At 43.4% G+C, this 15,643-nt stretch overlaps 1 protein-coding gene across 4 annotated transcripts in view; it reads right to left on the bottom strand.

Annotated features, from left to right (window-relative positions):
- Nucleotides 1-15,643, bottom strand: part of oxr1a (oxidation resistance 1a) — a 588,813-nt gene that overhangs the window by 473,639 nt on the left and 99,531 nt on the right. For all 4 annotated transcript variants that reach the window (XM_080193724.1, XM_080193727.1, XM_080193723.1 and 1 more), the window contains one exon: nt 8,678-8,767. In XM_080193724.1, coding sequence (XP_080049850.1) covers nt 8,678-8,694 — 17 coding nt within the window. In that variant the 5' untranslated portion in view covers nt 8,695-8,767. The remainder of the gene's footprint in view (nt 1-8,677; nt 8,768-15,643) is intronic.

A 15,643-nucleotide genomic window follows, 5' to 3' on the forward strand; every position in this document is an offset into this window, starting at 1 on the left:
TGGAGTTTGCACATTCTCCTTGTGTCTACGTGTGTTTCTTTTGGGTGCTCCGGTTTCCTCCTAAAGCCCAAAGATGTGCGGGTTAGGCTGATTGGCCATGCTAAAGAATTGCCCCTTAGTGTCCTGAGATGCGTAGGTTAGAGGGATTAGCGAGTAAATATGGGGTTAGGGCCTGGGTGGGATTGTGGTCAGTGCAGATGCGATGAGCCAAATGACCTCTTTCTGCGCTATAGGGTTTCTATTCTATGATCTATGAACCAGAGGAGGATAACTGCAGGTAATTGACTAAAGAAGAAATAGAGACTTGTGGGAAAGCTTTGTTCATGCAAGAAGTAATCAGGATCTAGAATTCACTGCCCAAAAGCGTGGTGGAGGCAAATTTTAAGGCATTCAACAGGGATTTAGATTATCTGAATGTGTAAGACAATGAGGAGCAGGCAAGGGGCACGAGATAAATTGCTCCTTGAAAAAGTCGGCACAGACACAATGTACCAAATGCCCTCTTTCTGTGCTTAGCACTTGTGCACCTGTAATTCATCCAAAAGATGGTAGGAATCTAGAGAATCTGTGTTGACTCAATGGGCTGAAAAGCCTGCTTCTGCATTGTATTCCACAATAGAGATAAGCCAAGGAACTACAGACTAGTAAGTCTCACATCAGTGATAGGGAAACTGTTGGAGAAGAAAATCTGTCTCCACTTGGAGAGATAAGGTTTTATCAGGGATAGTCAGCACAGCTTTGTCAGAGAGAGGCCATGTCAAACAAATCTGATTAGGTGTGTGAATGAGGGAAGTGCAGTTGATGTTCTTCACCCACATGGGATGCACAGGGTAATTTGATAAGGTGGATTCAAAATTGGCTGAATTGTCGGAGACCGAGAGCGATGATAGAAGGCTACTTTAGTGACTGGAAGCCGGTGTCGAGTGACGTACCACAGGGATCTGTGCTGGGTCCCCTATGTTTATATAAACATCATTTATAACCCTGAAAAATGTGAGGTAATACATTTTGGAAGGAGTGACATGACAAGGTGGTATTCAATGAATAGGTGACACTAGGAAGTTCTAATGAACAAAAGGACCTTGGCGTGTTTGTCCACAGTCAGGGCAGGGGCTATCAGCTAGAGTACTATGTGCAGTTCTAGTCGCTGCATTGTAGGATCGATGTGATTGTACTGGAGGGAGTGCAGAGATTATTCACCAGAATGTTGCCTGGGATGGAGCACTGAAGTTATGAAGATAGGCCTGGGCTGTTTTTATTAGAGCAGGGAAGCCTGAAGGACGACCAATCAAGGTGTACAGGATTATGAGGGGCATGGACAGAGTGGCTAGTGACGAACAATCACTGAAACAACTATATAATGACATCAACAAGTTCCATCCCACCATCAGACTCACCATGGACTACTCTCTGGAACTGGTTGCATTTTTGGACACACACCTCCATCAAGGATGGTCACCTCAGCACTTCACTGTACTGCAAGCCCACAGTTAACCTCACGATGCTTCACTTCTCCAGCTTCCACCCTAAACACATTAAAGAAGCCATCCCCTATGGACAAGCCCTCCATGTACACAGGATCTGCTCAGATGAGGAGGATCGCAACAGACACCTCCAGACGCTGAAGGATGCCCTCATAAGAACAGGATATGGTGTTCAATGCGCCACAGCAAGAAACCTCATCGGTCTCCTCAGAAGACAAACACAGGACATGGTGGACAGAGTACCCTTCATTGTACAGTACTTCCCCAGAGCAGAGAAGCTACGACATCTTCTCTGGAGCCTTCAATGTGTCATTGATGAAGACGAACATCTTGCCAAGGCCATCCCCATACCCCCACTTCTTGCCTTCAAACAACTGCACAACCTCAAACAGACCATTGTCCGCAGCAAACTACTCAGCCTTCAGGAGAACAGTGACCACGACACCACACAACCCTGCCACAGCAACCTCTGTAAGACATTACAGATCATTGGCATGGATGCCATCTTCTCATGTGAGAACACCATCCACCAGGCACACAGTAGATTTTCTTGCAACTCGGCCAACATTGTCTACTTGATATGCTGCAGGAAAGGATGCATTTGTAAACATTGGAGAGCCACAGTGGATAGGCTGAATTTCTTTACTGTCCTGAGAAAGTAGAGATGTTGATGGGCTTTCTTAACTATAGCATCAGTGTGGAGAGACCAGGACAGGTTGTTGGTTATCTGGACATCTAGAATTTTAAGCTCTCAACCATTTCCATTCATGGCTGCAGGAGGAGAACATCAGGTTAATGGGAAATGAAAATAAACAATGGTGTGATGCGCAACAACACAAGTTTCACAGCACCTTCAGAGGAGAGCTCCAGCTGCCCTCAAGTCCAGCCTGAAAGTCAAGGCAAAAGAATGGAAAAGGGAGGAAATCAAGGAAGCAAAAACTTCTGCAGACTGGATTAGCAGTGAAGAATTCAGGAAAGCTGAGAATGTACAAAGATCCAAAAGATCTCAACAAAACTGAAGAAATCTCATTATTGCACACCAAACTGTGAAGAAATTCTGCCATAACAAAAGTCTTTACTACCTTAAACATGAAGGATGGATACTGGCAAATGATGTTGGATGAAAGCAGCAGTTTTCTGATTATGTTTTGAATACCATCTGGAAAGTACGTGTGGTTGTACATGCTTTTTGGCACATCTAATGCTCTAGAAGGGTGTCAGTGCAGAAAGTCAATGCTGTTCCAGGATTGGGAATGATCATGGACAATTTCCTAGTCTATAGTTGCGGAGACATGATGGAAGACATCACCACAGACCAGGATCAGAAACTAATGAGGCTGCTAGAAATAATTCACCAGACAGATCTAAAGCTGAACAAGAAAAAAACTCAGCTAAAGATCTGCTGACAGCTAAAGAACTTGACTCTGATCTTGATAAGCAGTAACTTACAAGAGTGAAACAGCAACCAACAGATATGAAGGCAGTTGCATTGCAACGATGCATTGAATATGTGAATCAATTTCATGCCCAATTTGTTGTCAGTGTGAACCACCATCCAAACTCACTGAAAAGGATGTTCAATGTATTGGAACACAAAATAAGAAGCAGATTTCATTCACATGGAACAAATAGTGACCAGTGCTGAGATAAAATGACATCAGTGACAAAGTCACCACAACGCGAAGTCAGTGATAAAGGACTTGCAGCAATCCCCATGCAGCAAGGACAACCAATTGCATCTGCGACCAGAGCATTAACAAAAATGGAACTATGCTATGCACACATCAAGAAAAAAATGCCTTGTTATTTTCTTTGCTTGTTGAGCATTTCAATCATTGATTTTTGGAGAGAGGAAGTGTTGGTATGATCTGACCACAAACCACCTCAAAGTATCTTTCTCAGTCCACTCCAAAGCATCTGCAATGGATGTAATTCTGTTTGCAGAGATATCATTTGGAAGTGAATCTCAAACAAGTGAAGCAGGTGCACTTTGGCAGCATGTTGTTGAGAGCTGCAGTTCGTTGGGAGGAATTTGATGATGCTAGCATCAGTTGAACAGCTCTAGACCTTAACCACAATGGTGTTGGAGCCCTGATTCCAGCAGTCTTGTACCAGCACCCACCATTTTCACCGGGGTGGTGGGGAAGGAGAGGGGAGAGAATGGAAGCAGGTTGTACTTTGCACGTTGATGGTTTATGGAAGAAGCAACACATGTAAAAGCACAGTTGTCATCAAGCGAATCCAATTTGTGATACAGGGATTTCCAAAACATGACACGTGTGCTTTAGACATTTGGGGAACCGGTCCAAAGCTGTTGGAGCTATTTAGACAGGTATGGTAGTCTTTTATAAAGGTAAGGAACTCTTTAGGAGAAGTGACCTTTGGGACTATTGAGAATATACATGGATGTGTGTAAAAAGTGCATCAGCTTAATGGAACTGTCAAATTATCAAGTTATTTAAATTCACAGCCCCTTTAAATTTTTGAAAACATTCCAGCCTGCAGTTGAGTTAAAAAGAAAATAGGCTTGCTATTTCACTCTTTGTTAACATAATGATTGGTGTTCAATGACTGCTTTCCTAACCTATCACTACCACAGCGGACAGCCTGCAAGTTCACAATTTGCCAGCTCTAAGTTGTTGTAAAGTAATTACTGGCTTTAATGTGGGGCTATGAATATAAGGTATTTCGAATGAATATAGAAATAATACATTCTTGAAGGATTTTCTTTCATCTAAGATTAAGTACTCAAAGAGTTATTAATGAATATAATCCATAGAATTCATAATCACATCTAAAATAGGCTTCCACAATCAATGGACTGCAACAGAATTTTATTTTACTTCATATCACTATGGTTCCTGAGACCTATCCATGGTAGATACTGGATAAGGTGAGATGGAAGCTGTAAAAAGGTAAAGGGTAGGGAGAGTGGTTGGCATGAGTCAGCATTAAGTTTTGCAGGGGTTATCATGGGAATGAGGACGAATGGGGATCAGAGAATCATAGAATCCCAAGTGTGTAGGAGGAGGCCATTCAGCCCATTGACCCTGAACTGACAACAATCCCACTTATGCCTTATCTGCCAAAAGATATAAGAATACAAAGGCCTCAATTTTCCCAACAATAAAACTAAGGATGGAATGTTATGGCCGTTCATGCCAGCGGGATTTTCTCATCCTGCTGCAGTGAATGGAGATTTAGTTGGGTGCCAAATTCTCTGATCCTGCTATAGTGGGATTGTGACGTGAATGGCCTATATGCCCCAAGTGTCATAACAACAAGAACACTGGAGTGATCCACACTAGTCTATCCAACACAGTCAGAATCACAATCATAAAAACCCTGCAGTGCAGAAGGAGCCATTTGGTCTATCGAAGTCTGCACCAACAACAATCCCACCCAGGCCCCATCCCCATAACCCCAGATATTGAGCCCCACTAATCGCTCTAACCTACTATCCCAGATCACTAAGGGGTAATTTAGCATGGCCAATGCACCTAACCCGCGCATCTTTGGACAGTGGGAGGAAACTGGAGCACCCAGTGGAAACTCACGCAGACACAGGGCAAATGTGCAAACTCCACACGGATAATGACCCAAGCCAGGAATCGAGCCCAGATCTCTGGAGCTGCGAGACAGCAGTTCTTAGCCCTATGCCACCATGCCGCCCCTAATCATCCCACACTTACTGCACTGAAGGAACCCCCATGTGAAACACATGGTATGGAGTCTCCTGGCAAGTGGTCACCCAAACTGGCTCACAGCTTTGTACAATTACCAAGGGGGTGCTGCATTTAAATGCTCACTCTGCACAGCCAGTCACGCCAGGAGGAAGAAAATGACATTGTTGCAATTGCTTCATAACAATTTGACTGCACCTCTCTTGATTGGGAGATATAAACAGACAACTTAAAAATATGGACCAGGATCAAGCTAGAGCTCTGAGGGAAGGTCATCCTGACTCAAAATGTTGGCTAGTTCTCTCTCCATGGATGCTGTTAGACCTGCTGAGCTTTTCCAGCATTTTCTGCTTTTGTTTCAGATTCCAGCATCTGCAGTGTTTTGCCATTATCTTAGTGTTTAGCTCACTGCCACTTCTCTTCCAAGAATGCTTTCCCTGAAGAAGAACTGCTCTTCTCTCCAATAGAATTTCCATTTGTCTCTTTCACCTTATCCACCTTCATTGCTTTCCACTTCCCTCCTGGTGTCGACGAGGTGTTTCCCCAAATTCACTTTCACAACCAGATTTCTTTCCTCAGTGACTGTTGCCTTATCTGACTCACCCCATGTGAATTCCAAATAAAGTTCCATCCCTCATCTTTTGAATCCACCCAGGATTACAGGTTATCTCCAGGACAGACAACATTCCTTGGATTGCTGTTCTCACCGCATCCTGAGATCCACACTTAGTGCCATGCACCTCCATATTCACACACTTCAACAGCACCAACTCACAAAAAAAAAGCTCTGATGAAGTGTCATCCTGACTCAAAACGTTGACTCTAATCTCTCTCCACAAATGCTATAAGAACTGCTGAGCTTTTACAACATGTTCTATTTTTGTTTCAGATTCCAGCATCTGCAGTATTTTGCTTTTATTAGGAATGGCTGTGTTTTAGCCCCATTTGATTTATGATCTGCCTGATAATGGCTATTTGCCTCACCGAAGATCAACTGCCCTCTAGTTTCAGTAAATGGAAAACTTGTTAACCCCAGTTGCTTCCGTGCCAAAATTAACCTAATCACCACAGACACACATGATGTACATTTTGCAGATGGTAGTCATGTCATTGCCCACTCTGCGCCAGATTTGCAAACACTGCACTCTCGATCCCTTCAATTCTGCATGCAAGAAACTGGACCTCTCCTTGAATGTTGCCAAAACAAAATTCTGATGTGGTCAGCAAATATTTCGCCTCCCATATAGTTGAAGGCTCAGTCACAAGGGGACACAGGCTCAACATGAAGGGCAGGAAGTTAGAGGGGATGTGAGGAAAAACCTTTTTACCAGAGGGTGGTGATGGTCTGGAATGCGCTGCCTGGGAGGGTGGTAGAAGTGAATTGCCTCACACCCTTTTAGAAGTATCTGGATGAACATTTGGCTCATCATAACATTCAGGGCTATGAGCCAAGTGCTGGCAGATGGGATCAGGTGAGAGTTCAGATATTTTTTAACATGCTGGTGTGGACTCAATGGGCTGAAGGGCCTCTCCTGTGCTGTATGGTTCTATGATTCCATTTATGTTGAGGGAAAATCTCTGGAATATATTGAAAACTTCCCATAGCTTGATAGTCACCACTCTCAAAAGGCCTACATTGATGAAGAGATCCAACATTGGATCAGCTATGCCAGTTCAACCTCATCTGATTTGATTTATTATTGTCACGAGTACTGTGATACATTGTTTCTTGTACACTGTGCAGACAAAATGTAGAGTACATAGGTGGGAAGGAAAGGAGAGGGTGCAGTATATAGTGTTGCAGTTATAGATAGGGTATAGAGAAAAATCAGCTTAATATATGGTAGGTTCATTCAAAAGTCTGACGGCAGCAGGAGAGAAGCTGTTCTTGAGTTGGTTAGTATATGTTCTCAGACTTTTGTATCTTTGTCCTGACAGAAGAAGGTAGAAGAGAGTATGATGTGGAGATGCCGGCATTGGACTGAGGTAGGCACAGTAAGAAGCCTAACAACACCAGGTTAAAGTCCAATAGCTTTATTTGATAACACAAGCTTTTGAAGCACTGCTCCTTCATCAGCGAGTGGAAGAGAGTATGTTCGGGTGCATCAGGTCCTTGATAATGCTGGCTGGTTTTCCGAGGCAGTGGGAAGTACAGACAGAGTCAATGGTTGGGAGGCCGGTTTGCGTGAGGACTAGGCTACATTCACAACCCTTTGTAATTTCTTGTAGTCCTGATCAGAGCAATTGCCATACTAGCTGTAATACATCCATGTGATACATCATAAAAATTATGGCAGCTACGTTTAATAAATGAATCTCTGCAGGACACGGCTATTTATTCAGAATGACAACTACCAAAAATAAGAACAAAGGTAACATACATGCCAGAAATGGCAAAAGTGAGATTCATGAATATAAAATTATGTAATCAGGAATATTTTAGTTGTTCAAGTACTAATGATCACATCACCGTTAAAAGCCCAGAAGTGCAAAGTCACGTTTTATATGAGCGTAAACCCGTAACACAATTGTCCCCTCCTTCTATCAGTAATGAGCCACACCAGCAACATCATCTTAATAAATTAACAAATTATCAAGCTCATGTGCTGGAATCATCCCCCCATATCAAAAATCCATTCACCGCAATCTGATGGCACAAAAATGTGAAGAGTGATTGGTCTCCAAAGGCATGCACCTGGTGAACAGTACTCCCTTAAAGGCTCAGGTTGAGTGCAGCACTCAGTGGAGAGAGGATCATGCCCAGTTAATGCCTGGGTAATGCCTTAGTATCAGGCTGGCACTGCCAGGCACTACTCCAGCATCAAGCACTGCCAGCTTGATGCTAAGATAGTGCCTGGGCAGTGATGGGAGTGCCAGGTTAGTGCCAAGGGGATTTTGGATGGGGCAGGGGGGTGTACATAGATAAACTGGTTTGCTTGCTGAGCACTGAGACAGCCTTTAAAAATGGTGCCCTAGATCATCGAGTGTCGAATGGTGAATCAGAGGCCACCCTGCCAGTGATATGCTGCGAAAATCGTGACTTTCACATTTTTTTCTCAAACTGCCGCACTATATGGTGGAAAAAACTGCCATTACCATCGGCCTTGACGTTGCTTTTCCTGTCCAACATCAGCCTTTGCCAATGTCAGGGAAAATCCTTGCCATCATCCCAAGTGAACTAATAGATTACTGCACGTTCAAATGTCACATTCATTGCCTGACCCACTGGTTAACAATTCACAGGAAAGTTACTTCTCTATGTTCAAAATGCTATATAATAGATTGTTAACATTTTCAACGTTTTCTCTCAAGAGCCAAATTTATTATTACAAACTATCAGCGGTGTACGGAAATTACCAATTAAAGTGAGTATGCTTGAGAAATTCCAGTCAGTGAAATGCAAAACAAATGAAACTGAGCATTGTTAGACTAATTCCCTGGTTGTAACAGTAACATTTTAAATCATTTCTGTATTCTTGCTTTTACACTCAAAATATTTAGACAACCGACCTTTTGGTGCTGAACATTTTCACAACGTTTTGTCTCTCTCATGGAAGATTTGGATCTCACAGGGTAGGTTTGCAGCCCGTTTTAGTTGACCTGATGAAAACATAGGAAACAGATTGGAAACAATTCAAATACAGAAAAACTTCAACTTAATTTTTGACACTGAAAACCAAAAGTTTAGATTGTGAAATGTGGTTTAAACCAATTAGCCACAATTCTTCCATAGGTCCTATGCAATTCACTCTATGAATTGCACAGCATTCGGCATTTCAGCTCTTACCAGAGTTAAAAGTTCGAGGAAAATATCCCCAAGACCTCTTCCTAACATTCTGCATCCACTAACAGAACACTATAACCTACCCAGTCAATTCTAGGCCACGCACATTCCAAAACTGACGTCTCCTTTGACTTCTTGGAATTGGAACAACAGAGTTTTATTACAAATTTGACTACCTACATTAGTATTATTAACTGTGAGGGAAATGGTTATAATGGGAATCAAGCAACAACATTGGTCAATGCATAAGTAAACACAGAGGCAAGCTAGACAGCTGCAGTGAGTCATGACCTGTTCTGGGAGACATGACCTACCTGATGCCTTCTATGCTGAACAAATAAGGGTTATTGTTTGGACTTTGCTTGACTTACTGGCAATGAAGTTGCCCACCGTAGCTATATTTGTTAACGCTACATGACCTACATGCAGTTTGGTCTAAACATTTGGGAGTTGATTACAACTAACTCTATTGGCTATAACTGAACATTGTGACCGGTTTCTAGTGATATCATTGGCTGAGTGTCAGAGAACTTTATGGAGGAATGTGAGAAGTTTAGGATAAAGATCGACATTTGAGTCTTTTGCCTCCAGCGACAAGTCGAGACCTACTATCGTAACAATGCCTTAGAGAATATTTTCACAGAAGACAAAAAACCACGAGAGAAGATCTATACTGGAGAGAAGCCTGGCCAGTTCATTCAAACCCGGGTAATATCTGTTTCTAGTTAAAGTTTATAGTTCATGTCAGAGCGATAAAGTTAATTGAGTTAAGGTGTTGCATCTGTTGAGTTCATATGAGTATATTGGTACCTAAAGTATTAATGAAGAGAAACATTTTAAGTGAATTTGAGTCAACTCCTGTCTCTGGGTTTGTCATTGTTGTAGGTAAAAGATACCTCTGAGACCAATTGTGAGTCAAAGTACAGCAAGTTTATTCAAAAGCTTTTGGAAGATACACCTGGTACCTAACAGCGGCTCCCCAGGCTTCTCTCCGAACACAACTTAAGAGTACGTATTTATACCCCCCCAGTCTCACACGCATCTTCTCATTCTCAGCAGGTTCCCAGGCTATGGCTTGTCCTTCATTGTGGGAATATGGCTGCCTCAGCGTTTCTTCATAGTTATCTCAAGGCCACAATTGTCAGTGGTGTGATTAGCCCTTAGCTAACATACAGGCCAACAAAACAATTTTATGTTCATAAGTTGTATAGCATATAAAAACATGAGAACATAAGAACATAAGAAATAGGAGCAGGAGTAGGCCATCTAGCCCTTCGAGCCTGCCCCGCCATTCAATAAGATCATAGCTGATCTGTCGTGGCTCAGTTCCACTTTCCCGCCCTCTCCCCATAACCCTTAATCCCCTCTCTTATCAAAAACCCATCAACCCGCGTCTTAAAAATATTTAGCGAGGCAGCCTCCACCACTTCAACGGGCAGAGAATTCCAGAGATTCACCACCCTTTGAGTGAAGAAGTTCCTCCTCAACTCTGTTCTAAACCGCCCCCCCCTTTATCTTGAGGCTGTGCCCCCTAGTCCTACTGTCTTTTTTGAGCGGGAAGAGTCTCTCCACCTCTATCCTATCCATCACATGACACATAAGCAGTACATAACAATTTTGTATGAATATATTTATGGTGTGCAAGCTTCACTACGTTAGGCAGATATGAGCTGGATCAGCTACATTTTTGAATGGACTATCATAAACCTGTGTACAACAGCAAGGGTAGCTGTAATCTCCCTGTCTGGGGTACACGAAAACAAATCTTACATCTGTCTGGGATACATGAAAACAAGTCAGATACAAGTCTTATAATACTTTTTACTATTCTCCAAGTATTACAAAGTTTATTAACCCATTCCCTACTGCAGTCATACTAAGATAAGTGACTGGGAAGAGGTTTACATTTAGAGTCAGATAACAGCCTTTCTAGCCTGCTCTGTCATTCAATATGATCATAGAACATAGAACATTACAGCGCAGAACAGGCCCTTCGGCCCACGATGTTGCGCCGACCAGTTAAAAAAAAAACAACAATGACCCACTAACCTAAACCAATCCCTTTTCATCCATAAACCTGTCCACAGACCTCTTAAACGCCCCCAAACTAGGCGCATTTACAACTGCAGCAGGCAGGGCATTCCAATCCCTCACCACCCTCTGGGTAAAGAACCTACCCCTGACATCTGTCCTATAACTACCCCCCCTTAGTTTAAAGCCATGCCCCCTCGTGCTAGATTTTTCCATCAGAGGAAAAAGGCTATCACTATCCACCCTATCTAAACCTCTAATCATCTTCTATGTTTCAATAAGATCCCCTCTTAGCCGCCTTCTTTCCAGCGAAAACAACCCCAAATCCCTCAGCCTCTCCTCATAGGATCTCCCCTCCATACCAGGCAACATCCTGGTAAACCTCCTCTGCACCCTCTCCAAAGCCTCCACATCCTTCCTGTAATGTGGGGACCAGAACTGCACACAATACTCCAAGTGCGGCCGCACCAGAGTTGTGTACAGTTGCAACATAACGCTACGACTCCTAAATTCAATCCCCCTACCAATAAACGCCAAGACACCGTATGCCTTCTTAACAACCTTATCTACTTGATTCCCAACTTTCAGGGATCTATGTACACATACACCTAGATCCCTCTGCTCCTCCACACTATTCAAAGTCTTCCCGTTAGCCCTATACTCAACACATCTGTTATTCCTACCAAAGTGAATTACCTCACATTTCTCTGCATTAAACTCCATCCGCCACCTCTCGGCCCAGCTCTGCAACCTGTCTAAGTCTTCCTGCAAACTATGACACCCTTCCTCACTATCTACCACACCTCCGACTTTGGTGTCATCAGCAAATTTACTGATCCACCCAACTATACCCTCATCCAGATCATTAATAAAAATCACAAACAGCAGTGGCCCCAACACAGATCCCTGAGGCACACCACTTGTAACCGAACTCCATGATGAATATTTACCGTCAACCACTACCCTCTGTCTCCTATCCGCTAGCCAATTCCTAATCCAGTTCCCTAGATCACCCCCAATCCCATACATCTGCATTTTGTGCAGAAGCCTACCATGGTGAACCTTATCAAACGCCTTACTAAAATCCATATACACCACGTCCACTGCCTTACCCCCATCCACCTCTTTGGTCACTTTCTCAAAAAACTCAATAAGGTTAGTAAGGCACGACCTACCCGCCACAAAACCATGCTGACTATCTCCAATCAACTCATTACTCTCCAAATAACTATAAATCGAGCCCGCGCCGCCATTCCAACAAAGCATTTTCCTATACCTACCCTGCCCTGTGTGTATGTGGATGGTACCCCTAATATAGCCAGATTCAGGGGAGAATAGTGTAGGGTCAATTTGGTACACCAATCAGCCTAAGAGCACATTTTTGGGGTGTGGGAGGAAACCGGAGCACCCGGAGGAAACCCACGCAACCACAGGGAGAATGTGCAAACTCCTACAGACACAGGCCCAAATCCACGTATCTGCACAGCTAGCAGTGATAGTCACTGAGCTGTTGTGGTGCCCGTCTGCTGGTCCAGGATTAAGCACACACAACGGCACGAAGTACTAGGCCACTCTCGAAACCTCCAAGAGCAGCCCATGCACAACCCACCGTGTGCATGCCCCTCATTTGACAACAAGGTGGACTGACACCTATGGATTCAAAGAGAGAAAACATTAACATGTAATATTACATTTCCAGTGTCGTCCCGAGGCTCTGGCCCTTTTTAATACCGTCTACTATAACCCTCCATCCCCGTTTCGCTCATGTGTCTAAGTAAACCTTAAACAAGTCCAACGTGCCTGCCTCCACCACCTTACTTGGTAGCACGTTCCATACCCCCACGACCCTCTGCGTGAAAAACCTTCCTCTAGTATCCAAATTATACTTCTCCCCCCTCACCCTTAGATCATGACCTCTCGTGATAGTTGTCCCCAATCTAGGGAAAAGCCTACCACTATTGACAATATCTATTCCCTTCATTATTTTATACACCTCTATCAGATCCCCCCTTAATCTCCGTCTTTCTAAGGCGAAGAGCCCCAGTTTTTCCAACCTTTCCTCGTAACTCAGTCCTTCCATGCCAGGCAACATCCTGGTAAAGTACATCTACATTTCTCAATATATCATTTAAATAATGATATATCTGCCTTTCTGTTTTTCACAATGGAGTATACAACTTCACATTTAGGCACATTGTACTGCATCTGCCATGTGTTTTCCAATTTACTCAAATTATCTAAGCCTCCTTGCATCCTCCCCATAACATACATTAGTGAGACCTCAGCTGAAGTACTCTGTAGAGCTCTGGGGGCTACATTTTAGGAAGAATTAGAGAGATTGCAGATGATGTTTATAATAATGGGGAGGCACGGTAGCACAGTGGTTAGCACTGCTGCTTCACAGCATCGGGGACCTGGCTTTGATTCCCGGCTTGGGCCACTGTCTGTGTGGAGTTTGCACGCTCCCCCCCGTGTCTGTGTGGGTTTCCTCTAGGTGCTCTGGTTTCTTCCCACATTCTGCAAGACATGCTGGTGAGGTGCATTGACCCAAACTGTGGCGTACAGGGGCACTTTACATTGCAGAGTTAATGTAAGCCTTACTTGTAACTAATAAATACATTTTACTTTATAATGGTTTCAGGGATGAGGAACGTTGGTTATAAAGATTGGAGGAAATAAGACTGAGAGAAGATTTGATAGATATTCAAAATAAAAAGGGGGTCTGACAGAGTAGAAATTGTTCTGAATGATGAAAACTGTACAAGGCACTGGTGAGGCCGCAACTGGAGTACTGTGTGCAATTTTGGTCCCCTTATTTGTGTAAGGATATATTGGCCCTGGAGGGAGTGCAGAGAAGGTTCACCAGGTTGATACCGGAGATGAGGGGGTTAGCTTATGAGGAGAGATTGAGTAGATTGGGCCAGGAACAATTCATTTTGGTAGGAGTAACAGATGTGTTGAGTATAGGGCTAACGGGAGGACTTTGAATAGTGTGGAGGAGCAGAGGGATCTAGGTGTATGTGTACATAGATCCCTGAAAGTTGGGAATCAAGTAGATAAGGTTGTTAAGAAGGCATACGGTGTCTTGGCGTTTATTGGTAGGGGGATTGAATTTAGGAGTCGCAGCGTCATGTTGCAACTGTACACAACTCTGGTGCGGCCGCACTTGGAGTACTGTGTGCAGTTCTGGTCCCCACACTACAGGAAGGACGTGGAGGCTTTGGAGAGGGTGCAGAGGAGGTTTACCAGGATGTTGCCTGGTATGGAGGGGAGGTCCTATGAGGAGAGACTGAGGAATTTGGGGTTGTTTTCGCTGGAAAGAAGGAGGCTAAGAGGGGATCTTATTGAAACATATAAGATGATTAGAGGTTTAGATAGGGTGGATAGTGATAGCCTTTTTCCTCGGATGGAGAAAGCTAGCACGAGGGGGCATGGCTTTAAATTAAGGGGGGGTAGTTATAGGACGGATGTCAGGGGTAGGTTCTTTACCCAGAGGGTGGTGAGGGATTGGAATGCCCTGCCTGCTGCGGTTGTAAATGCGCCTAGTTTGGGGGCATTTAAGAGATCTGTGGATAGGTTTATGGACGAAAAGGGATTGGTTTAGATTAGTGGGTCAGTGTTTTTTTTAAAAAAAACTGGTCGGCGCAACATCGTGGGCCGAAGGGCCTGTTCTGCGCTGTAATGTTCTATGTTCTATGTTCTAGTACTCGTTGGAGTTTAGAAGGCTGAAGGGGATCTTATAGAGACGTACAAGATAATGAAGGGGCTAGATAGGGTAGAGGTAGAGAGATTCTTTCCATTTCGAAAGGAAACCAGAACTAGAGGGGACAGCCCAAAAGAAAGAGAGGGGGGGGGGTGCCGTTTAGAACAGAGTTGAGGAGGAACTTCTTCTCTCAGAGGGTAGTGAATCTCTGGAATTCTCTGCCCATTGAAGTGGTGGAGGCTACCTTGTTGAATATGTTTAAGTCACGGGTAGATAGATTTCTGATCGATAAGGATTATGGGGAGCAGGCGGGTAAGTGGAACTGATCCACTTCAGATCAGCTATAATCTTTTTGGATGGCGGGACAGGCTTGAGGGGCGAGATGGCCTACTCCTGCTCCTATTTCTGATGTAAAGGCTTCAGAATGAGAAGGCAGAGATTTAAAATCATTAGCAAAGGAAGCAAACGCTGCAACTGTGAATAGTTACGAACGCACTACCTGAAAATATTGTGGAGGAAGGTTTAATCAAAGCAATCAAGGGAAAATGAATAATTATAATGTTGTCACGTGAACTTATAGCCAAATTTGTATACTTGAGTTATTGCAGAATTCTCTCAAAGAGAGACAATGGTTTCAGTCCTCTCCTTGTTATTGACAACAAGTGGTTGTGGTGGAAGAATCAATCCAGAAAGGTTTTAAAGGTTCAAGCTGTTTTATTGTAAGACTTTGTGATTGAGTGTGATCACGAAAATCTGAGTAGTCTGCTGAGCCAATTCATAAGATCCTCAGTTGTTTCTGCCATTTAACGTGCAATTTATCATTTATATTCAACCACAGTTTTACCGTTAATTCATGTTTAACTTAGGTTAATTCTGAATGTTTGGCTAGATAGCATTTAGTGAGTGTTGTACAGTTCTTTTGTTTTAAACACTATGTAGTAGAGTCATTGAGGTTTAC

The sequence above is a fragment of the Carcharhinus amblyrhynchos genome, chromosome 8 (genome assembly GCF_965287045.1).
Source record: "Carcharhinus amblyrhynchos chromosome 8, sCarAmb.v2.hapA, whole genome shotgun sequence".
Lineage (NCBI taxonomy): Eukaryota > Metazoa > Chordata > Chondrichthyes > Carcharhiniformes > Carcharhinidae > Carcharhinus > Carcharhinus amblyrhynchos.